The sequence below is a fragment of the Salmo salar genome, chromosome 03 (assembly GCF_965601325.2).
Source record: "Salmo salar chromosome 03, fSalSal1, whole genome shotgun sequence".
Classification (NCBI taxonomy): domain Eukaryota; kingdom Metazoa; phylum Chordata; class Actinopteri; order Salmoniformes; family Salmonidae; genus Salmo; species Salmo salar.
In genome coordinates, this window is record NC_138293.1 from 31,682,304 (window position 1) to 31,707,842 (window position 25,539).

The 25,539-nt window shown below is 45.3% G+C and overlaps 2 protein-coding genes and 1 non-coding gene across 6 annotated transcripts in view; all 3 read left to right on the forward strand.

The window, feature by feature from the left end:
* LOC106599725 (phosphatase and actin regulator 1) overlaps nucleotides 1-2,429 on the forward strand; it is an 84,166-nt gene extending 81,737 nt beyond the window's left edge. For all 4 annotated transcript variants that reach the window (XM_082973431.1, XM_082973432.1, XM_082973429.1 and 1 more), the window contains exon 12: nucleotides 30-2,429. In XM_082973431.1, coding sequence (XP_082829557.1) covers nucleotides 30-45 — 16 coding nt within the window. In that variant the 3' untranslated portion in view covers nucleotides 46-2,429. The remainder of the gene's footprint in view (nucleotides 1-29) is intronic.
* Nucleotides 2,430-6,143: 3,714 nt separating this feature from the next.
* Nucleotides 6,144-25,539, forward strand: part of LOC106599727 (PH domain leucine-rich repeat protein phosphatase 1) — an 85,580-nt gene continuing 66,184 nt past the window's right edge. The window contains exon 1 of the mRNA XM_014191031.3: nucleotides 6,144-8,074. Within this exon, the coding sequence (XP_014046506.2) occupies nucleotides 6,475-8,074 (1,600 nt within the window). The 5' untranslated portion in view covers nucleotides 6,144-6,474. The remainder of the gene's footprint in view (nucleotides 8,075-25,539) is intronic.
* trnat-ugu (transfer RNA threonine (anticodon UGU)) lies at nucleotides 23,843-23,918 on the forward strand. Its single transcript has one exon. It is a non-coding gene; the product is annotated as a tRNA-Thr (tRNA).

Here is a 25,539-nt window from a genome sequence, read left to right on the forward strand (position 1 = left end):
GCAGTATTTTCTGCTCCTTTCTCCCTCAGGTTTCACAGACCATAGACCATCACTGTCTGATTGGAACGCTAGACAGACTGGCTGTTTTCCACTGAGAACCATAAGTGCTGGACAGTAAATGGTGCCCATTTCTACAATAAGGCCATGTCTTCTGATCTGAAATGCCTTTCGATACCCTGCAACTGAGTTGGTCGGTAGCTTCCCCTCCAGAGACAAACAGTAGATGGACACCTGATTTAGTAGCACATAATCTAACCCCCCAATTCCCACCAATCTTCTTAACATCTTTTCTTTCTGTGTAACTGACTAGCTGGTCCCACACCCTAGTGATGAACGCTCAGGAAGGCACCTCCGTGCTTTGGGGATGATGGTAGTGGGATGGGCTGGTTGGGATTGGACACCTGCCATCTCTAGATCATTGACTGGCTGTGATGACACCTGTGCCCCTCCCTCACGGTGTCATTCTTGGCTGTGATTGATCTGTTGCTCTTGGTGAGAGGAGCCTCCACTTCCTCACTCTCTCTTCATCAGAAAGGACAGTTTTAACCCGTCTACCCGTGGACCTTGGGAGAGATGGACTTCAACCACTTGGAGAATGTTATCCTGGCTTGGCTAAGATGAACCTAGTGTTGTTTGTAGAGTCACCTGTAGTGTTTGAATGGTGAAAGAGAAAAAGAAGTGGGGGATCCATATGACACTCCAGAATTATGTGCAATATTTTTCCTCTGCTCTTCTTGGGTTATAGCGCCCTCTGGGGCTCACCCGGTGTCATTATCATGTAATCCCACCTCTACTTCTCCCCGACATGGGCAGTTCAGTTCCTGCTGTTACTGACAATGTTGTCTATTGCTAACTGTGAATTTGAGAGTGCAGACAATTTTTTGTTGTTGTTTACACTCTCCAAATAAACATTGTGTTTATACAGACATGAAAGTAACAAGAGAATCACGCTTCAATATTGTCCATTTCATGTTGGGATCTTAAAAGGGTAAATTCAATGAAAAATGCAGCTGGCAGATAATGCACTAACTGTATATATGTGTTAAGGTTGAACAGCTTTTTATATCATTTTAGTTTTGTTTTTAAAAGTGGTGCTTTTGATTTTAAACTGAGTTGTGGCTTCAGGGGATGTCACAGGCCTCTGACGTTTGAATATAGACTTCCTCCGAGAGGAGAGAATCTGTAAAGTGCACTATCTTTGACCAGAGCCATATGGGTCCTGGTCAAAAGTAGTGCACTAAATGGGGAATAGGATGCCATTTAGAACAGAGACCCTTGGTTTGCCATTCAGGAATACTTTATGGTTTTTATTATTTATTGTTGAGAATCAAGCTTTTCTCTCATGTTTTGCATTCTTATGTTTAATGAACTCTGCTGATGTGAGTGCCATGCACTTACTTGGTTCTGTTTTTTGGGGGGGAATTTGTCATTTTTTTCTTCCTGTGTCTATTTAAGAACAAGCAATATTCTTTCTGCCTCTGTGCAAACTGTATGAAAACCCTGTTTAATTTTTTTTGTTGTTCTCGTTTTCTTACTGTGAATGTTTAAATCCCAGAGTATTCTTTTTTTACTTTTCTTGTAAATGGCCCTCAACTTCATTTCAGTTTTTCTGTTGTGATTTTACGGAAGGCCCCAATGGGCATATCGGGATTGGATTCTAATTGGCCACTGTTTGAGTTGTTTTTAAATGGTACCCAATATGCTTTACTCTTAAAATTTCTATATGAAAACGTTTGCTTGTCATAAGACACAGATTAGTTATGGTGAAGGGCCAGACTGGCCATGTACCTGCATAGGAAAATGTACGAACAAAAAGACATTCTCTGTCATTTTGAACGTCTTTGTAGTTCTGTGAGAAGATGCCCCAATGAAATTTGCAAAAACATTCTGGAACAGAAGGTATTGCACATTTGGTTATCAGCGAGGTTATATTAGTTTGAAGCATTTATGTTCCACATATTGCTTAATTTATTACACCGGTTATTCTCATTTACAATATTGTCCCTGTGTGTTTATCCTAATTTTCATTGGGGTACCTTAAGGAAGTAAAACCTTCAGAAGATGATAGGGTTATGTTTTCTGCTCAAACCAGCTACCTTTTTGATTCCAGCATCATGCCACCCACATGTTTTCCCCCAACACGTTTTGGGCATTTTGTAGAATCTTAAAGCTTTTGATCAATACTTTGAGGAGGCCCTTCTCCATTTGTCTATTGACAAATCGCCGCATAGCATGAGGATGGTGTCATGTTGGAATTGAGGAATATAAATTCCGCAATAAACTGTTTTCTGTTACATGTACGTGGAGAGAATTAAGTAATTTGAAAATGAGCTTTTTTTTTTTTTCTCCAATTTGGAAATATAGATTCCTTTCCATTTGCCATGTGAATGACCACCATGTCTCTATTAAACATAATTATGTATGTTGCAGTCTTTGTACGATCATTTATTTGACGTATATTTTCTCAAACCATGGCAATATTACCATCAGAGGCTATTGGGTCTATGGCTGCCCAGGAATTGTAGCTAATGTGATTTGAGTAAAATGCTTATGTAGCCTTACTACTTTGGCTTTCATTCCATCCCCTTTAATCTCAAAGCATATTTTGTGTCGGTATCTCATTTATGCTTTTGGGATCTTTACATTGATTACAACCTCTTCAGTCTCTCATTGAAGAGGTTATCCCACAGAGATCGTATAAATCACTATGTAATTCTATGGGTTATCCTCTTGGTTTATGGGTTAGTGACGCTCCTGATCCCGAATAGTCTGGATGTGCCACTTGTTGTTTTTGGGTTTCATATTAGATTTGAATATCTCATTTCAAACCATTCAAACTGTTTTCGTCAATCTAAAAAGTCAATTTTGACATGGTATAACAATCACTTGGCTATAATGGCCCTGGCCACCCCATTGACAAATCTGTCTTTTTAATACTTCCATGACATGCAAGTGTTCACACTGACCTATTTAAACATCTCAGAAATAAGTATTGAGTATACTTAAAGGTCCTTTGTTTCACCAGTAGAGTAATGTATAATAAATCCTATGTACAGAACTACAGGAGTCTCCCATAGCCTACCCTCTGTCATGCTTTACTTTGCACAGGTGGACAATGCATGCTACAGGTAGACTGATTTGTGTCTGTCCAATAAATCTTTATTAAAAGGATTTTTCTAGCAATCACCTTTTTGACTGGTGTCAATTGTTTCAGTCAAACTCCGGGACTCAAACAGTTGCCGAGACGTTCAGGCATAGGTCACCGAGAGCAGCACTGGTGTGACCTGGAAAGACATGACCCGATCAGAGTGATGGAAGACGTTATTCCACGGCCTCTGCACCTTATAGGAGCCAAGGGTTTAAATCAAGTAAGTCAAACTGTTTTATTACTCAGTCTAGTTGTTACACTGTAACCTACTAACAATGGGTATAGGTTCAAAAAAATGCTACGAAACTTCAGCAAATAAGTATTTTAGGCTGGATGTGTCAGTGTAGTTCATACATGCATAACATTTGAGCAGAATTACTGTTTACTTCAATTTGCCATGAAATCCCGAGTTTGAAAGCAACTGTTTTTCTGGAAGCTGTGCTGTGCCATTTTTCCCTACATTTTCCCCCAATGTAGGCCAGCCCCCTAGCAATTCAAGTTCTAGCCAGTGAGCTTCAGCCCCTGGCCCTTTTGAGTGACGGCTAGCAAGATGCACACACAACAGAGTGAGAGCGAGCGCAATGACGTGGCGCACATATGTGACGTAATATGCAATATTCAGGGGCCACTTTTGGCTTGCGAGCGCTACTTTTAGAACTATTGGCAAAGAAAGGATACAAATGTACCGAATAATCTCTTTAAGGTTCTGGGGTAGCATTGGGAACAGTGTACAGTCAAGTGTACTAAATGATTAATTGAATGACTTCATTAGAATAAGGAGTGTTTGTACTGAGCTTCAGTAAATGCCTGCACACCCTGTGGGTCCCCAGATCATGATTGGGACCAGGATTATTGTCAATATACTCAGCGGAAGCTTCACTAGGTGGCAGAAGAGGACAATAGAATATCCTTGAGGACAGCAAGTCGGCCAGTAGTTGTGGCCTTGTGAAATGGCGTCCTGAAGAGATGGTGCTCAACTGAAGTTGATGGTCATCACTGGTCAAGAAGACTAAGGTTATTTTCCCATGGTATTTGATGCAAGCACAAATCCTAATAAAACGGCTGCTAGATTTAATATATTTGTATTAGTGTTGGGAAATACATGTTCCGTCTCCTATTGTAACATTTTGATATAGGCTTTAGAATGGTTTTATGCTTGATACACTTGACAAGTTTATTTTCCAGGTACAGTAACTTAATTTCCTGCATAGTCAGAAGGTTCAGTCCGAGCTATCAAACAACCCCGCAAGAGGGATATTCACTAAGGACATGGGCAGTGCATAAAGGTTGTTGCATATATAGTGCCTTCCGATGGAATTCACAACCCTTGACTTTTTTCACATTTTGTTGTTTACAGCCTGCATTTTAAATGGATTGAATTGAGAGAGAAAAAAATATCACTGGTCTACACAATACCCCATAATGTCAAAGTGGAATAGTTTAAACTTCATTTTTTTTTATTGATTTGTAAAAAATAAAGGTCTTGAGTCAATAAGTATTCAATCCCTTTGTTATGGCAAGCCTAAATTAGCTTAGGAGTAAAAATGTGCAATAATAGTGTTTGACATGATTTTTGAATGACTACCTCACCTCTGTACCCCACACATACAATTATCTGTAACGTCCCTCAGTCGAGCAGTGAATTTGAAACAGTTTCAACCACAAAGACCGGGAGGTTTTCCAATGCCTCGCAAAGAAGGGCAACTATTGGAAGATTGGTCAAAATAAAATTAAAAAAAAGCAGACATTGAATATCCCTTTGAGCATGGTGAAGTTATTAATTACACTTTGGATGGTATATCAATACACCCAGTCACTACAAAGATACAGGTGTCCTTCCTAACTCAGTTGCCGGAGAGGAAGGAAACCACTCAGGGATTTCACTGAGGCCAATGGTAAATTTAAAACAGTTACAGAGTTTAATGGCTATGATAGGAGAAAACTGAGGATGGATCAATAACATTGTAATCTGTACAGAATAGAAATGTTCCAAAACATGCCTCCTTGTTGCAAACAGACACTTAAGGAATACTGCAAAACATGTGGCAAAGCAATTCACTTTTTGTCCTGAATAAAGTGTTATGTTTGGGGTAAATCAAGTACAGCACATTACTGAGTACCACTCTCCATATTTTCAAACATAGTGGTGGCTATATCATGTTATGGGTCTGCTTGCAATCGTTAAGGACTAGGGAGATTTTCAGGATAAAAAAGAAATGGAATGGAGCTAAGCACAGTCAAAATCCTAGCGGAAAACCTGGTTCTGTCCACTTCCCACCAGACACTGGGAAATGAGTTCACCTTTCAGCAGGAAAATAACCTAAAACACAAGGCCAAATCTACACTGGAGTTGATTACCAAGATGACAGTGAATGTTCCTGAGTGGCTGAGACACAGTTTTAACTTAAATCTACTTGAAAAGCAAGACCTGAACATAGTTGTCTAGCAGTGATCAACAACCAATTTGACAGTGCTGAAGAAGTTTGAAAAGAATAATCGGCAAATGTTGCACAATCTAGGTGTGGAAAGCTCTTAGAGACTCAGGGGTGTGAATAATTATGTCAATTAGATTTCTGTATTTCTTTCTAAATAAATTTGCAAACATTCTAAAAACATGTTTTCAATTTGTCTTTATGGGGTATTGTGTGTAGATGGGTAAAAATATATATCTATTTTTTAATTCAGTCTGTAACACAAAATGTGGAATAAGTCAAGGGGTATGATTAATACGTTCTGAAGGCACAGCAGAAATGTTGCCCTTTGCTTAAAAATGATAAGGCTCTCTACCAAACAGGAGCTGTATTTCTGTGTATTACATATCTATTTACACCATTCTGAACATTGTCTGCTGTGGGTATTCACTTCATTTGGGAAATGTAGTTTTTACTTCGGTATTTCAACATGAAATCCTTACATTTTAAAATACATTTCCCAGAAGGCAATACCGTGTTGCGCCCCATTTGTCACATCATGAATATATATCGTTCTGTATTTGCGTAAGAGGTCTCCCGACGTTCATTTCATATTCTACCATAGTATTCAGTGTAAATGAGACACACAGTTTCGTCTCCGTCCTTGTACCGATCTCTAACTTCGAGTCCAGGCTCTTTTAGCGGATTTCCTTGGTAAAAATGTTTTCGGCTACAGCAGGGGAGATTCCAACTGGAGCACGAAGGCAAATAAGTGAATGAAGAGCGGGATAAGTACACCGCCCAACCGGCGGATATTTACTGTATTGTGCTCATATTGACGCGCTTTTTTTTATGTAGAAGGCTGATGTTAAGCGAAGTACGCACGGAGATTTAGTGTACTTTTCATTTGCCAAAATGGAAAGTGCGCGGACTGTCGTTGATAAAGGCTCGGCAGATGTAAGTGCGAATAAGTTTAAGAAGCCTAGTGGACTGTCTGTCGCCCAGGGGACGCCAGTGGATGATGGCGGTGGAAATGTGGCAGCCTCTCGTCTAGATATTAGAAATTCCCAGGCTGCGTTGGGGTCTAGTGCTTCGAATAAAAGTAATGGAAGCACATCTACGAATGGCCGGAGTTTATCCAGTAACTCCAACTCGCTCCTGTTGAGACGGAGGAGGCTGAAGAGGAACCTCTCTGCAACCACTGCCACCTCAGCTGTCACTGCCGCCTTCGGCGCCAAGATGAACTCGGCCATCTCCTCTGCGTCTCTGCATACTCGGAGTCTGGATAGGAAGACGTTGTTGAGGCATCGGCAAAACATGCAACTACAGCCTTCAGATAGAGAGTGGGTGCGAGGGGATCTTCACAGGGGATCCATACATGTCCACGATAAACTCACGTCGCCTTCATATCCTAGGCCGGTTGTGTGCACGATGGATACGACAGCCGGCGAGATGGCGCTCCGTATGAGCAAACTCTGCAGTAAGTCGAGCACTGTATTGCGTATATTTTGTAAAGACAACTTAAAGACTGATCAAAACGGCAACTGTAACGTGAAGTATACATATAATGACGCCCAGTCTAAACTAAATGAAGATGGAAGTATCAAGCGCAACCATTCGGGACCCCCAGAAGTCAGTGGCGGCCTATCGGACCAGCCAGGTGACAGGCTGAGGCTGCTGCTTATGGAGAAAGGCGATGAGAGGCAAAAGCAACAGGATTTAGATGCAAAACTTTTTACTCCAGACTCAGAGTCGCAAGATAATATAACTAACTCGTCGGAGCTGAATTCTAACCTGGATACTCCTAACGATTATGATTCAGAACAGAGGCTGAACGGACTGGACAGCTACGGGCTCAATTCTGGTTCAGACGTGGAGAGCAGCAGTGCATTCGATGACCTCAGCAGCTCCGGGGTCCGGCTCAGTGAGCACCGGGACTCCCTCAGTGACGACATGATCCTGGGCACAGACGCATCCATCCTGAGCCCTACTTTTGATAGAGCCATGGAGGGCCACGAAACCTATGGAAGCTCCTCAGACGAACTAGAGCTCGACTGTCCTACCGCAAACGTTGACCCCATTCTCCCCAATGGCAACACTGTCTCTGCCAACTACAAGTTTAGCAACGGCGTGCATTTAAATGACGTGACAAACGATATGGGGGCAGGTGACAGACTCAAACTCCTCAGTCTGGGCAGCCTGCCACCCAGCAGTAGCTCGTTGTCCCGGGCCTGTTTGAGGGATAATAGGCCTGACATCCAAGAACCTGACGATCGGCAAGGCGGTTTGAGAACGGGGTCGGGGGCGACTGATCAGGATAGAGACACGGCAGGTGACACCAGTCCCACGCTTTACGTTCAGCTCCACGGTGAAGCTGCCAGGAGGCTCGGGCAAGACGAGAGGCCTCTCCAGATCCAGAATGACTTTCTCTTTAAACTGGGATTTAAGGACCCGTGGCGCGTGCAGGAGGAAGGGATGAACACCGAGCTTGGCTCTCTGTTGCGGTTTTACGCAGGTAAAAAGCCACTTTGTTCAATGATGTTTATGAGGCGCTGTTGAGGTGTGAGAGATGTGTGGATGTTATTACACCAGGCCTTATGTTGACACATGCTCCGAATCGGTGGCCTGATTTTAATAGGCGGCTCTTGAAGTTGGTAAGAGCGAAAAAGCCGTGTACCTTGTCTTCATCATTGTGCACACTTCACGCTCTTGTGCATTTTGTGCCATTTCTGGGGACGGAATTCAAGGAAGGAACTGTTGCACCTAATGTACACTTGTGCATTGGTGTACACCTCTCTGCGTGTCATTCCAAAGCCTACAATATCTATTTGTATTAGAGAATGGCGTTAGCCTACATGGGTGCAGCTTAATGCCATGCAATACCATTGTAACTTATATCTCGGCCTACCCTGCAGGTGCTCAAAGTCAACCCTGCAGCACCTCACCTCTCCGCATCCCCAGTGTAGAAACAGACTATTGTCCTCTTGTTATAATGCCCTGCAGATGGTCTAGGACGGGCCCATTCTTTCCCGGTTGTCATTAACTGTGAACTTTGACAGGCGAGGTGAGCGTAACAGTCCATATTCCATGCAGGAAGGTAGTGATAGGCAGATATAAGGCTCTGGGAACAAGTATTGACAAGGTAAGTAGGAAGTGAAGCTCACCACACAATAACTGCCTATCCAATATCACCGTAGTGTGTGTGTATAGCTCACACACATTTTGAACACCCCTCACCTATCGTGTCCAGGCTTGCCGACCAGGCCTGACTGTGTGTTTATACTGGCAGGAGGTGTTGTAAGAATAACAGGGAAGCGATGCTTTGGGCAAAGTTGCCCTGCTGAAGGGTAGTAGGGACAGTCTTTTTTTACATTTGTAGCGTGGTTGTTTTTTCCCTCCTCTCCCTCCGTCTTTGTTGAACCGTGGCAGCACACTCCGCTCCCATCGACACGCATGATATGGCCACAAAGCCAGCGTTGCAACTTATGGCCCTCAGACATGGGCCCTGTTACAGCTTTGGCCCATTATCATTGCAATGAAAGGCATGAATGCCTGTGTGGGCGGATGGATGGATGGATGGATGGAGAGAGGGAGAGGGATAGAGGAGTGGATGGGTAGAGAGAGAGGGATGTAAGGGGGGCTTGGGGGACTATAAAACCCCAGCTCTTAAATGTATTCAGTAAATTGTGGTCATTTAAATGCTGCACGGGCCCTGTCCTCCAGGCACCCTGCATCCTGGACTGTCACAGTAACTGCCTGCCTGCCAAGCTGGGTTTGCATGTCCCAGTCCCAACCTCAGCCCTAGTTCCAACCTCAGCCCTAGTCCCAACCTCAGCCCTAGTCCCAACCTCAGCCCCAGTCTGTCTCAACCTCAGCCCTAGTCCCAACCTCAGCCCTAGTCCCAACCTCAGCCCCAGTCTGTCTCAACCTCAGCCCTAGTCCCAACCTAAGCCCCAGTCTGTCTCAACCTCAGCCCTAGCCACAGCCTCAGCCCAGTCCCATCCTCAGCACTAGCCCCAGTCCCATCCTCAGCACTAGCCCCAGTCCCATCCTCAGCACTAGCCCCAGTCCCAACCTCAGCCCCAGTCCCATCCTCAGCACTAGCCCCAGTCCCATCCTCAGCACTAGCCCCAGTCCCATCCTCAGCACTAGCCCCAGTCCCATCCTCAGCACTAGCCCCAGTCCCATCCTCAGCACTAGCCCCAGTCCCAACCTCAGCCCCAGTCCCATCCTCAGCACTAGCCCCAGTCCCATCCTCAGCACTAGCCCCAGTCCCAGCCTCAGCCCCAGTCCCAACCTCAGCACTAGCCCCAACCTCAGCACTAGCCCCAGTCCCAGGCTCAGCACTAGCCCCAGTCGCAGCCTCAGCACTAGCCCCAGTCGCAGCCTCAGCACTAGCCCCAGCCTCAGCACTAGCCCCAGCCTCAGCACTAGCCCCAGCCTCAGCACTAGCCCCAGTCCCAACCTCAGCACTAGCCCCAGTCCCAACCTCAGCACTAGCCCCAGTCCCAACCTCAGCACTAGCCCCAGTCCCAACCTCAGCACTAGCCCCAGTCCCATCCTCAGCACTAGCCCCAGTCCCAGCCTCAGCACTAGCCCCAGTCCCAGCCTCAGCACTAGCCCCAGTCCCAGCCTCAGCACTAGCCCCAGTCCCAGCCTCAGCACTAGCCCCAGTCCCAGCCTCAGCACTAGCCCCAGTCCCAGCCTCAGCACTAGCCCCAGTCCCAGCCTCAGCACTAGCCCCAGTCCCAGCCTCAGCACTAGCCCCAGTCCCATCCTCAGCAGTAGCCCCAGTCCCATCCTCAGCACTAGCCCCAGTCCCATCCTCAGCCCAGTCCCATCCTTAGCACTAGCCCCAGTCCCATCCTCAGCCCAGTCCCACCCTCAGCACTAGCCCCAGTCCCACCAGAGAGCAAGAAGTGCTTTTCATTCACTCTCCCACCACTGACACACCACCTCTAGTTCAGCTGGGGGAGAAACAGAGAGACAGAGAAGTGGCAGTAATATAACCAAGGCTTCTGGGTAAGCAGGGGATGATTAGCACACAGCCTGTCTGACTGTGTCTTTGTTTCTAGAACGTTCTCCAGGGACATGAAGGTCTTAGAAACGTGAAGGTGAGCTTTTTAAATTTAGGAGCCTGGTACTGCACGTGAACAGAGGCCAAAACACACACACACACACACACACACACACACTCTATCTGTCTCCCCAAACGTGAGTCCTGTCCTGCCCGGACTGAGAGAGGCTAGCTATTGTTGCAGAGGTCGTTGTCAATGTGAAACTGAAAATGGCTAACATGTTGTCGCTGTCCCATTCACCTTCACGGTCAAATGTGCCAGGCCCGTAGTCCTTTTGTGTCTTTGTTTAAAAGCCCACAGTGACTTGAGTGGATACTAGAATCTTCATGTAGAAGCGTGTGTGTGGTTTAGGATGCAAAGAGAGAGCGAAAGTGTGTGTGTGTGATATTGGTGGTTAACAGTAGAGCTTGGACTTTTAACCAAAAATAATCCACACCGACCACTTATCGCAGGCATTTTGCTAATATCGTTCATTACGATAAGTAGCCTGTACTCCAGAAATGTGATGTTTGAAGTGAAGTAAGTTTGCTATATGGGTGATCGTTAATGGGAGAATTGATGGCTACAATAAATCAAACTAGTAGTAGATTTTAAAGGATAATAACAAAACAAAATGCTGCACATTGTTATTAAACGTATTGTTCTATTTGTTATCGCACCAATTCAGGCAATTTATTGCAATGTGGATTTTTGTCCATATCTTCCAGCTCTAGTTAATATGCTTAACACTAGGCCTGCAGCCTCTCTGTGTGGCATACATGTGCAGTCAGCTGAGTCGAACTAGCTAGCCAACCAACCAGCTGTGACAGCCATTACAGTACAGTAGCTTTGATGCTGCTCAACCTCCAGGAGCCAGCGAACACTTCCCCCCCCCCTCCCTGTCCCCTCCCTGTCCCCTCCCACGTGAGTCACCTTAACTCTGCTCATCTGAGCCCTCCTCAGGCCCTGTCTGACCCTCTACTCACCCCCCTGGGCCACTACCCAATACCCAGGTCCCTGTCTCTCTACAGTTCAAAAGTCCGACCGCCTGACTCTGGTCTAAAAGGCCAGTGGAGCAGGAGTAGCAGCGTACAACAAGGTCGTTCAAAAGCAGCAGCCCCATATGCCCTTGTGTGAGGCACTCGAATGGTGGAGGAATGTACGCTGGCTCTTCTAGAATGCCGGGCACGTCTGCTGGGGGAGGAAGTGTCCCTGCCTAGTCCTTCTCCCATCTTCTGAAAAACGGCTGAAACCCGACCTCTTCACAGAAAATCTTCAAATAACAACCTCCCACATAAAAAAAAAATAAGCTTGCTCTTGTCTTTTCCTACTACCACTGACTTAGCTGCTAACTTCTTTTATTGAGGAATAGTGTACTTACTCTGCCTGTGATATGTGGTCGTCTCACCTGCACTAACTAGAAGTGGCTCTGGATAAGAGCGTCTGCTAAATGAAATATAAAGAGGGAGGATGGAGAGGATCAGAGGAGGGAAGCTAGTAGTGCTACTGCCACGTCTTCAGTTGACTGACTGACTTTGAGTGACTGTTCCTCTCAGATAGTGAATTATAAGGAGAGGGAAAATGGGAGCTGCCTCGGCTGACTGGCTGACTTGCTGCGGGCACAGCTGCTTTCACTGTAGGCCACTGTGGCACTGAAGGCCTTTCTGTGTTCGGTGTGTGTGTGAAGCCTCTGTAACAGGAAGTCCAGTAGACTCTAATATCTAATCTCTACGGTCATGCATGATTAGGCCTTTAGGTGAGTAGCGGAGACAGTCATGTCTTTACAATCAACAACGCCTGTTTGGTACCTGTGAAATATGCCTGTTGGAGATGTAGGCCTGAACGGCGGGCAAATGCAGTGAGATTTCTCAGTTGTATAACCTCTACTCTAAAGCCTGTGAATCCAGCCAGACCTTCCCTCGGTGACCAGATGAGATACAGTACCTTACTTGGGTGAGCAGAGGGTCTGCCAGAAAGATATACACACACACACACACACACACACACACACACACACACACACACACACACACACACACACACACACACACACACACACACACACAGAGCAGGCCGGCTCAGATCAAAGGGCCATGGCGGTGCTCTTTGACCGTCTGCAGAGTGAGACCTCCAGTTCTGGCCCCCCAGGGGCCCATTACTATGACAGGTCAGTAGTACAGTATATTCTGGCCCTCCATTTTCTCCGTCAAGACTTAAGGGAACAGAGTAAATCATACTGTATGTTGGTAATTAAATGACTTAACGCTTATTGCAGGATAATAAGACCGAGACCTACACAGACAAAATATTGTTTATTACGATACTTATCACATAAACTAAAGATAGACCTGACCCAAGTAAAAACTCACAGTTCAAGGCGGTGAGAAAAGATGTTGTGTCGATAACCGGTGCCGTGTGAGTTGAGGGCTTCTATGACTAAGGGGGGGGCTGTGGTTTGAAACGGCGATTCCCAAACCTGGTACCTTTTTCCAGAATCCCACTGAACTAGGATCAGCTCATATTTCAGAGACTTCAGTGTCCCTCCACCCTTAGCGGCGTTGTCAGAAAGCGCATTTGACTGGTTTTCAGGAAACAGTATTATCAACCTAACTTCCATTTCCTCTGAAAAACAGAAGTGGGGATTCCGCTCAGGCGTCTTTCTGCGTTGGGTTCGTGTCCCTCTGTGACTCCACTGAACTCGGATCAGCCCAGAGACCTCCCAGGAGAATAACCTAACAAAGCTCCCCCTTGCCAAGAGGATGTAACTGTTTCCCCACTAACAAACTCAGAGGAGGGGTGTGTGTGTGTGTGTGTGAGAGAGAGAACAGAAGCAGTGGTTTAAACCTCAGCACACAGGGCTTCCCCAGAGGCTGAGGTGCCAGAGTGCTTTGTACCCACCCTGAATGATTTACTTGTATTAGCCTACTCCTTAGTTTAGCTCAGCAAACAACCGTCATTTAGGATAACAGAGGATTTTACTTTTAATAACCGTCTGCCCTGACTAGTTAAAAAAAAAATATATATATTTTTTTCAGTCTGAATCAAACGTATCACAAACTGCAGTGCTCCAGTTGAGTGAAACTTTGCGCTTAGTTGACGGTGCATTGCTTTTGAACTGAGATTCACTGTCATTATACTGTTATTGGTTGGCCTATTTATTCAAAAGTCACTCAGGCAATACATTACTTGGCCTATTGTACTTTTAGGCTACTGCTGTCTCCACTTCAGAGAGTAGGATACTGCGGGCGAGCTCGACCGTCAGGGGAGAGGGTAGAGCTGATGGTTTTTCCTTCGCTCGGGTAAAGAGTTGGCTAATGTTTTACAGTGTTGCTGTGTCACATGTGTTTGAGGCAGCGTGTGACGGACAGGTGCAGCATGGGAATGCGTCGCTCATGTGGAACGGATGACGAAGGAGATATCCAACGCAGCCAGCCAGCCAGTGCCCAAGCTTGAAGGACCCCTTTGTACACGACACGTAGCAGACTAATACATGCCCGCTCAGAAAATGTCACATGACCATTATACGAGTTTCAAATGAAAAGGCTAATCAGTCAGACTAAACTGCCTTAAAAATGCCCTAATCCAGGCGGTTCATATTTCCATGTACACACACTCATAGCACCGTGAGGCCAGAGAGAGGATGTTTTCACTACATAAAGAGTCAATTCTTTTGGTGATACAGTATTTGCATACATGTGGCCATTTCATGCCATTTAACATTTACCTTACATTAGTTTGTTTGATTAGTTTGTCCACAGTACACACATTGAAATACTTTTTTTATTTTTATTTTCTGTTACTGTGCGTCTTGTTTCCCCCCGTCACATGGCTGAGTAGTGAGCAGGAATTCGGTGGTGACATGGTGACTTTAAGAACGCCGCAGCTAGCTAGGGGTTTAAAGGCTTAATGAAGCTTGAAGTTCTCTGAAGCAGCCTTGGCAGCCGTTAAGCTCACAGCTGACTCGGAGTCTTCCGCTCCTCTCCCTGCTCCTCTCCTCTGATCTCCTCTCACTCAACACCCCAGATTGGTCCCACATTCACAAATCTGTCTTCTCCAAATCTTTTACATCACGGTTTCTGACACCTTTTATGTATGCGTCACTGGTCGTCTTGGCAACAAATTCAGGAGCTCTTCATTTTTTCAATGTGATTTAACTTATTAGGTTCAAGGTCCTCAAGGTTTTACTAGTAGTTTAGCAGTAGAGAGAAAACCGCTTCAAAATGAATGCCAACCGATAGTGAGAATGAGTCCCCTAACGGTGGTTGTCTCCCCTCATCTCATCTCCTTTCCTGGCTGCAAGCTAATGGTGTGTTCCTAAACAGCCCATTGGTGAGTCAATGTAATTGTCTAATCAGATTTCACACGTTCCAGGGCTCGAATCCAATGTGTCTTGTGTGTGCACACCCAAGGAGGGGGGGGCAAGGGCAAGGGGGCACTGTTGCGTTGTCTCCTCACGGGCGGAACACGCTGTTACATAAGAGGTGTGTGTGGGGGTAGGGAGGATTTCTGTGTGTGTTGGGTGAGGTGGTCTGCTCCGGTATGTGAGGACGGTGGTTTTGGCTGGTGTGTGTGTGTGCGTGTGTGTGTGTGTGTGTGCGTGCAGCGAGATGCTTTTATGATAGTGGTGTCAGCCTGCAGAGCCAGAGGATCATGTCTGTTTTCATTCTAATATAGACCCCCCTTCTCTTGGCCCGACATCCCTCCCTCTCTCTCTCCCACTCTACCCCTCCCGCTCTCAATTTCTCCCTCAATCTGTCCTCATCTCTTTCCTCTCGCTATCATTTCTCACATCTCCTCCCTCAGACCATCTGACAGATTCCATTCATCTCTCGCTATATCTTTCTCTCCCTCACCAGACCATCTTTTTGTTGTTGTTGATGCTCCCTCCATCTCTGACTGTCCATAGGCTACCGCTTCTCTGCCACCCTCATCTAGGGCTCTCCTGTCCCTCCCCCTCCTCTCCTTTCCTCATGTACTGTGATGAACAGTAATGCACGGTGTTCATGGTGACCATGGTGATTGAGTTTAGCCCGAGGTGGTTCTGAGAAAGGCTTGTGCTTTTCAAATGTAAAGTAAAGCAGGAACCGATGACCACTTCTTGAAGTGAACACTGCTTTGTGGTAAAGCAGCTGAATCTCTCTGGGTTAAAGAATGTCATGCTATGCCATTCCTGTCTGGCCTGCGGAGGGAGGGGGGGGAGGGGGGCGTGAAGGGGGCGGGAGCCTATACACCCTATGGGAAATGCCTGCCTTCTCAGCTGTCTGTCAAACTGGCCTGAAGGAAAAGCTTTATTCTGTGAGAAGCTTTGGATATAGTGGAGGGAGTGAGCCCACATGGGGTTAACATGGCAGGGAAGGGGTCTCCCCAAAGTCAGGCCAGCCCTGGAATCCCAAATCCCATCCTCTTGTCAGCCCCAATCCCCAGTAAGTCACTCCTCTCCACAGTCCCCACTTTCCTCTCCTTTTCACAGCCCCCTCCTACCCTCCGCTCCTCCCCAGGCCCTTCCTCTACTCCACTACCCCCCCAGGCCCTTCCTCCACTCCACTACCCCCCTCTCCACTCCTCCCCAGCCCCTCCTACCCTCCACTCCTCCCCAGTCTCTTCCTCCACTCCACTACCCCCCAGGCCCCTCCTGCTCTCCTCTCCACTCATCCCCAGCCCCCTCCTCCACAGTACCCCCCCTCTCCACTCCTCCCCAGTCCCTTCCTCCACTCCACTCCACTACCCCCCAGTCCCCTCCTCCTCTCCTCTCCACTCATCCCCAGCCCCCTCCTCCACAGCCCCCCCCCTCTCCACAGCCCCTCCTCCCCAGCCCCTCTTCCTCTCCACTCCTCCCCAGCCCCCTCTTCCCTTGCTCACTCCTCCCCTCTCCTCCTTCCCAGTCCCCTGTGCTCCTCATGCCCATGCAGGAGGATTAGGTCCAGGCCAGCAGGGCTCACTCTACCCAGCTTTGATCAACAGCAGCCCAGCCTAATGCCAGCCTGCATGTGCAACCCTCGGCATTAAAACAGAGCAAAAAAGCAGCTCAAAACCGCAAACACTCTGATTAGGAAACACTGCTGCCTGCCTGCTTTAAGTTGGGTCCTTAAATGCCATCTCAAATGTTGTTTAATCAATTCGCTCTGCCTCAACTCACTCAAGTCTCCAGGGAAATCATGACGACTTTCACGTTTCTAACTGATACATTAGCTGGAGATCAATTGGATATTGTCTGAATTTAGGTCTAATCTGCTATCATTTCTATGGCTAGACACTTTATTTTCTGACAGTTTGCCATGGGTTTTGGACTGATAAGTGGTTGCTTGACAACCACATTCAACGGCTGTGGTTAGAACATAAACGGTTACAACACCTACGTTTGTGTGGCCTAGACTAGGGTTGAGTGGCAGGAACCCGGGTTACCGAGACTCACCAGGATTTATCACCCAAATCTACACCGTTTTCCCGGTATAAATAACTGCGCGAAACCGGTGAATTATAGTAAGTTATTTCTATGAACAGGCTTCTACAGCCTCTGCGTGATGAATCAACGCTCAGGGTGGGGACAGACAGCCCATCTCAGTATGAAGCGCAGTTCACAATGCATGTAGACCTACCACCTCATCATGGTTTCTTGCGACAGGTAGGCCTGCATTTGTTGCAGCGTAGTCTATGCTACAGTAATATAAAGACCGAATGCGCGTCTAATTTATCCATCTCTATCTGGCTTTCGGGGGTCACCTTGTTTTTTTTTTTAATTGTGAAGATTAGAATAGTTTTTATTGCATCTGCAGAGTTTTAAAACAACCTGTCACTCGAATATCGTTGTTTTAAATCAGTGCACGTGCGAGCACTCTCGCGGTCTTTCTCTCCATCAACTGGATTCAAATTGCACCGAAAATAGATAATCCTATTTAAGATTGATGTATAGCCCTATATATATAATTCATTGCGGTATTAGCCTTATATTTAGCTAATTAATGATGGGTTATGCATAATAAGCTTCTAATTTATTTATGCAAGTAACTGTGCTCCGCTGGCCTCCTTAAAAAAAGAAAGAAGAAGAAGCTCCTTAGCTGTTTGAGCCCCATGCAGGAAAAGCTAGACTAGAATAGCTTGCTGGACATAGTTTTTTTTAACGTTTTTAAAAAAAAAATCATTCTTATACCAATAGAGTATTCGAAGAGGGACGCCAGCTCTTTTTTTTTGCTGAATGTTAAATACAGCAGCCAATAGAACTCACTGGTAGTTTGAAAGAAGAGCGAACGCTCGATGGCGGTTGGCTATAGCAGTTATTAATTCAGACCCGTAGCCATTCAGTCTTCGTGGAAGAGTAGTGAAAGCCTTCTGCATCAAATTCAAGGATGGCATTAAAGGATGTCAATGATCTCATTGGAATGATGAAGATGCGGACAACAAAACGTATTTCATTTAACTGTTGAAAGCGAGGAAGGAATGAAGCAACAATAGAGAGAGAAAGAGGAGGTAGTCTAATAACATTAGGGGAAATATTATGAAGGGTAGATAGGCATCAGCCTACTTATTATACAAATCGGCCTCATTAGATTTCAAAATTAATATCAAATTCGCTAGCCTATACTTATTACTTTGTAGGCCACATGTGCTGTAAAAGGCCAGTTTTATTGCTTCTTTAATCAACACAACAGTTTTCAGCTGTGCTAACATAATTGCAAAATGGTTTTCTAATGATCAATTAGCCTTATAAAATGATACACTTGGATTAGCTAACACAACTGATAATGGGCCTCTGTACGCATATGTAGATATTCCATTCAAAATCATCAGTTTCCAGCTACAATAGTCATTTACAACATTAACAATGTCTACACTGTATTTTTGATCAATTTGATGTTTTTAATGGACCATTTTTTATTTTATTTTTTCAATAACAAGGACTTTAAGTGACCCCATACTTTTGAAAGGTAGTGTATGTAAATAAGATATTTCTGTTTTTTATTTGTAATACATTTGCAAACATTTCTAAACCTGTTCAAGTTTTGTCATTATGGGGTTATTTTGTGTAGATTACTGAGGATACATTAGGCTGTAACAAAATGTGAAAAACGTCAAGGGGTCTGAATACTTTCTGAAGGCAATGTATGTTCTTTATAAGGCTTTTGAAAGACACTTCCGGTTTTGGCGGAAAATATTGGGTTACCTGGGAGAAAAGTGCTGGAACATTTGAAAAATGCCGGGGGAAATATTAAACCCTTGTCCAGACAGATAGATCAGGTGTGTTTGGGTGGCGTTCTCTCTGGTGGGAAACTAAAGGTCACAGTCACTGATACCAACTGACTTCATTTAAAACTCCAACTACTTTGTACCACTGGTACTACCAGGAAGTAGGCTAACTAACATAACTTCCCTTTGTGTTTATTGAGTACAAACAGATAACCTGCTCTGTAAGTGAAACAAAATGATCAAACTGGTAGTGGTTCTATACCAGTTCAGCTCTGCCCTGTCAGTGGTTTTGTACCAGCTCTGCACCAATGGTTCTACAGTGTTAGCGGTTGTAGCTCTGCTCAGTGCTTCTGTACTGAGAAAAGGCAGCACTATGTTGTGCTGGTGAAGCAGCACAAAGTTAAAGAGCCAATTTAAAGGGACAGTGAGTGGTTCCCTGGTGGCCCCTCTGCCTCCCCTCTCCACAGTGAAGGGCCCAAGGACAGGAGCAGGAGCAGGCCAGGCCCAGTGTGCAGCTAGCCTTATTCATTACAGCGCTGCAGGCTATTGTTCTCAGCTGTGGCCTCTGATAATGTCCCAGGCCATGGGAAAGGAGAAAATGTCACCTGCTGCGCCAGCCCGGCCGAGGAGATCCCTCCCTCTCTCTCTCTCTCTCTCTCTCTCTCTCGCTCGCGCTCTCTCTCGCTCACTCTCTGTCTATTATTGTCTCTCTTCCATATAGTTCTCTCTCTCTGTGATTCTCTCTGTGAAGGCAGTAAGGCACTCTCAATCTCTTTTCTCACTATTTTTCTCACTCTTCCTCCCTCTTTTGCACTATTTCTCTCTTTGTCTCTGTCTCTATCTCTCTCTCTCTCTGTTATTTTCTGTTCCGACTCTCTCTTTCTGCCTGTGGTTAAAGACTTCCCCTCTTTAGTTATATTCTTCCCATCACACTCCGTCTCTCCCCCTCCTTCCTCCCACCCTCTCTCTGTCAGTGCCACTGCGTTCACATGGCCCCAGCATGTGACAGGGAGCTAAGCCAAAACACCCCGGATGCCATGCCATACCCACTGTAGCCTCAGCCTCCCTCCTCTCTGCCTGTCTGCCGTTCCAACCAGGCCTCGTTAAATTTTAAACAAAACAAAAGAAGGTAAGAGGGAGAAGAAAGAGAGAGCAAGCGGCCCCAGTGTTTCCCGTAGGATTTGTTTCAGCCGGGGGGGGGGGGGGGGGGGGGGGTGCTGTGGACTGTTGGTCTTTACTGGGGGAGGTCACGCTTGTAGGCGATGTCGTGGCGACATTGGCTAGCTAAACTTATGCTCAGAAAAACATCATGGTTCTAATGGTCGTCTTGCAGGCCTTCGATATAAAGTCGATTTTGATGAAATTGAAAACGTCTGTTTGTCACTTTAACGAGGTTGGAGTAATAACATGTTCAACTACTTAAGACGTTGGTTCCATACTAGGTTGTGCATTTAGATTTCGAGAAAATGAACAACGAAGGAGTCATTTTTCACTTCTGTAGTTGACTTCTTGAACCCTGGACTGGTTTGCTTGCCAAGCGTTCCCCAAAGTTTTGCGATGTTGCGCCTCTGGGTATAGAAACTCTGTGATTCTACTCCAAAATGCATGAACATTTAATTATGTTGATACCATTGGAAATATAACTGATTGGTGCCACTGCACTGTAGGGAGATACTGAGGAGCAAGCGGTGGCTGTAAGCTGGTGGCTCTCATCCTCCTTACTGCTCGCTCTGTTTTCTACAAATATAAGTTGTAACCTGACCCTCTTAAAGGGATAGTCCGAGATTTTGGCAAATAAGCCCTTTTTCTACTTACCCAGAATCAGATGAACTCATGGATACCATGTTTATGTGTCTGCATGCCGTTTAAAGGATGTTAAAGGTCCCTCTTAGCTTTAGCGCAATGACTGGTAGTAGCGTTGCACATTTTGGGGAATATTCAGAGGTGGAAACTTTCCATGGGAATTAATGGAAATGTATGCAAATTAATATTAATACCATTTAAATGTAGATGTTTTTTTGCATTGGATATATTTACCATATCATATGGAGACAGAAACAAACATTTTACCTTATCATAAATAGACATAATTGCAAATGATTAAATCCTTCCAATAGAAATAAAAAACAATTTAGTTACGAATTGAACTTAATTAAATTAATACAATTTCACTGAACAACAAAAGAGAAGGGAATATTGAATGATCCCCAATGATCCATCACATCTCCCAAAAATGTTTTCAACATACATCTGCAAAATGAAACTAAAGCTTTGGTTGTCTTCCTCTCAGGCTTCCATGTCTTCTCCCTGGACCTCCTCAATGTCCACCTCTTGAACATCAGACTCTGAGGCCTCATCTTCACTGTCACTTTCCAACCTTGTTGAGGATGGCTCTTTGTCAGGCTTAAAAAGCCTCATCAAATGTATTTATATAGCCCTTCTCACATCAGCTGATATCTCAAAGTGCTGTACAGAAACCCAGCCTAAAACCCCAAACAGCAAGCAATGCAGGTGTAGACGCACGGTGGCTTGGAAAAACTCCCTAGAAAGGCCAAAACCTAGTAAGAAACCTAGAGAGGGACCAGGCTATGAGGGGTGGCCAGTCTTCTTCTGGCTGTCCCGAGTGGAGATTATAACAGAACATGGCCAAGATGTTCAAATGTTCATAAATGACCAGCATGGTCAAATAATAATAACCACAGTAGTTGTCGAGGGTGCAACAGGTCAGCACCTCAGGAGTAAATGTCAGTTGGCTTTTCATAGCCGATCATTGAGAGTATCTCTACCGCTCCTGCTGTCTCTAGAGAGTTGAAAACAGCAGGTCTGGGACAGGTAGCACGTCCGGTGAACAGGTCAGGGTTCCATAGCCGCAGGCAGAACAGTTGAAACTGGAGCAGCAGCACGGCCAGGTGGACTGGGGACAGCAAGGAGTCATCATGCCAGGTAGTCCTGAGGCATGGTCCTAGGGCTCAGGTCCCCCGAGAGAGAGAGAGAGAATTAGAGAGAGCATACTTAAATTCACACAGGACACCGGATAAGACAGGATAAATACTCCAGATATAACAGACTGACCCTAGCCCCCCGACACACAAACTACTGCAGCATAAATACTGGAGGCTGAGACAGGAGGGGTCAGGAGACACTGTGGCCCCATCCGATGATACCCCCGGACAGGGCCAAACAGGCAGGATATAACCCCACCCTCATTTGCCTGGATGTTCACCAATTTTTCAACCCTTGTATTGGTCAGCCTGTTGCGTGCTTTGGTGTGTGTGTGTGTGTGTTCCCAAACAAGGACCAGTTGCGCTCTGAGGCGGCTGATGTTGGTTGGAATTGTAGGATGATGGAGGCAACAGGGGAAAGCGCCTCAGATCCACAAAGTCCCTTCCACCAGGTGGCTGATGAGATATGTTGTCACGACTGCCATATTGTATCTCCATCCCAAAACCCTTACCTGGAAGTGTACTTTGCCAGACTGCCCTCATCCAGGCCAAGGCGGTGAGACACGGTAGTGATGACACCATAGGCCTTGTTGATCTCTGCACCAGACAGGATGCTCTTGCCAGCATACTTGGGGTAAAACATGTACGCTGTGGCATGTATGGGCTCCAGGCAGAAGTCTTCACGCTTTTTGATGTATTTCAGAACTGCAGTTTCCTCTGCTTGGAGCAACAGTGAAGTGGGCAGGGCAGTACGGATTTCTTCTCTTACATCTGCAAGCAGAGTCTGAACATCAGACAGGATGGCATTGTCTCGCTCAATCAATGCAATGGCTACTGCTATAGGTTTCAGGCTGCTTTCCACTCTTTCCCAAAATACATCATCCAGGAGGATCCTCTTGATGGTGCTGTTCATATCAGCAGACTGTGATATGGCCATTTCTTGGAGAGACGCCTTCCCATCCAGGAGACTGTCGAACATGATGACAACCCCAACCCAACGGGTGTTGCTGGGCAGCTTCAATGTGGTGCTCTTATTCTTCTCAGTTTGCTTGGTGAGGTAGATTGCTGCTATAACTTGATGACCCTTCACATACCTAACCATTTCCTTGGCTCTCTTGTAGAGTGTATCCATTATTTTCAGTGCCATGATGTCCTTGCGGAGCAGATTCAATGCATGAGCAGCACAGCCAATGGGTGTGATGTGAGGGTAGGTCTTCTCCACTTTAGACCAAGCAGCCTTCATGTTCGCAGAATTGTCAACAGTGCACATACCTTCTGTGGTCCAAGGTCATTGATGACTGCCTTCAGCTCTTCTGCAATGTAGAGAACGGTGTGTCTGTTTTCCCTTGTGTCTGTGCTCTTGTAGAATACTGGTTGAGGGGGGAGATGTTGTAGTTAATTATTCCTTGCCCACGAACATTTGACCACCCATCAGAGATGATTGTAATACACTCTGCTTTCTCTATGATTTCCTTGACCTTCACTTGAACTCTGTTGAACTCTGCATCCAGCAAATTAGTAGATAAAGCATGTCTGGTTGGAGGGGTGTATGCTGGGCGAAGAACATTCAGAAATCTCTTCCAATACACATTTCCTGTGAGCATCAGAGGTGAACCAGTTGCATACACAGCTCGAACAAGACATTCATCAGCATTTTTCTGACTACGTTCCTCCATTGAGTATAAAAACTTCTGATTCCAGGTGGACTATGAGCTGTTGCAACCGATAAGGTGTCTGATTCATCATTTTCACCTTGAATAGAAGTAGAGGGACTTTTGTCAGAGGTTGCTTGTTGTGAGCGTTGAGGGAACTTTATGGACTTGGCAAATAATTCTGCATTTTTGTTGCATTCTTCACATATGATTTGGCACAGTATTTTCAAATGAACACAGCTTTTCCTTCTACATTAGCTGCAGTGAAATGTCTCCACACATCAGATAGTGCCCGTGGCATTTTCCTGCAAAGATTAGAAAAAAGTGTAAAAAACCCCCAAATACAATTCCATTTACAGATAAATAGTTAAGCAGTTAGATTAAACAACTCCTTTCTAAGATAAATGTTTTAAAATGAAACGTATGAAAACAGGTGAATTAACACTCCTCAGGTCCCGTGTGGCTCAGTTGGTAGAGCATGGTGTTTGTAATGCCAGGGTTGTGGGTTCGATTCCCACGGGGGGCCAGTACGGAAAAGAAAGGAAAAAACATGTATGCATTCACTACTTTAAGTCGCCCTCAGTTAGCAGGCTCAAGCAAGCTAAAACCCACATGGGCAGAAATTCTTAACAAGTTAGAAATGATTTAAACACACTTTGCTGTAGGACTACTATTTACTAGTTAAAACCTCTCTAGGCTAGGCGGGACGAATTCGTCCCACCTACGTAACAGCCACTGCCAGCCTGTGGCGCGATTTTCAAAACCTTAAAAATCCTATTACTTCAATTTCTCAAACATATGACTATTTTACAGCCATTTAAAGACAAGACTCTCGTTAATCTAACCACACTGTCCGATTTCAAAAAGGCTTTACAACGAAAGCAAAACATTAGATTATGTCAGCAGAGTACCAAGCCAGAAATAATCAGACACCCATTTTTCAAGCCAGCATATAATGTCACCAAAACCCAGAAGACAGCTAAATGCAGCACTCACCTTTTGATGATCTTCATCAGATGACAACCCTAGGACATTATGTTATACAATACATGCATGTTTTGTTCAATCAAGTTCATATTTATATCAAAAACCAGCTTTTTACATTAGCATGTGACGTTCAGAACTAGCATACCCCCCGCAAACTTCCGGGGAATTCGCTAACATTTTACTAAATTACTCACGATAAACGTTCACAAAAAGCATAACAATTATTTTAAGAATTATAGATACAGACCTCCTCTATGCACTCGATATGTCCGATTTTAAAATAGCTTTTTGGTGAAAGCACATTTTGCAATATTCTAAGTACATAGCCCAGGCATCACGGGCTCGCTATTTAGACACCCGGCAAGTTTAGCACTCACCATAATCATATTTACTATTATAAAAGTTTGATTACCTTTTGTTGTCTTCGTCAGAATGCACACCCAGGACTGCTACTTCAATAACAAATGTTGGTTTGGTCCAAAATAATCCATCGTTATATCCGAATAGCGGCGTTTTGTTCGTGCGTTCCAGACACTATCCGAAATAGTAAAGAAGTGTCACGCGCATGGCGCAATTCGTGACAATAAAATTCTAAGTATTCCATTACCGTACTTCGAAGCATGTCAACCGCTGTTTAAAATCAATTTTTACGACATTTTTCTCGTAGAAAAGCGATAATATTCCGACAGGGAATCTCCTTTTCGGCAAACAGAGGAAAAAATCCCAAATGGCGGGGGCGGTCGGGGTCACGAGCATAAGCCCAGTGTCCCTTGATCGGCCACTTGAGAAAGGCGATAATGTGTTTCAGCCTGGGGCTGGAATGACGACATTCTGTTTTTTCCCGGGCTCTGAGCGCCTATGGACGACGTGGGAAGTGTCACGTTAGAGCAGAGATCCTTAGTAAATGATAGAGATGGAAAAGAAGTTCAAGAAATGGTCAGACAGGCCACTTCCTGTAAAGGAATCTCTCAGGTTTTGACCTGCCATTTGAGTTCTGTTATACTCACAGACACCATTCAAACAGTTTTCGAAAATTTAGGGTGTTTTCTATCCATATGTAATAAGTATATGCATATTCTAGTTACTGGGTAGGAGTGGTAACCAGATTAAATCGGGTATGTTTTTTATCCAGCCGTGTCAATACTGCCCCCTATCCTAAAC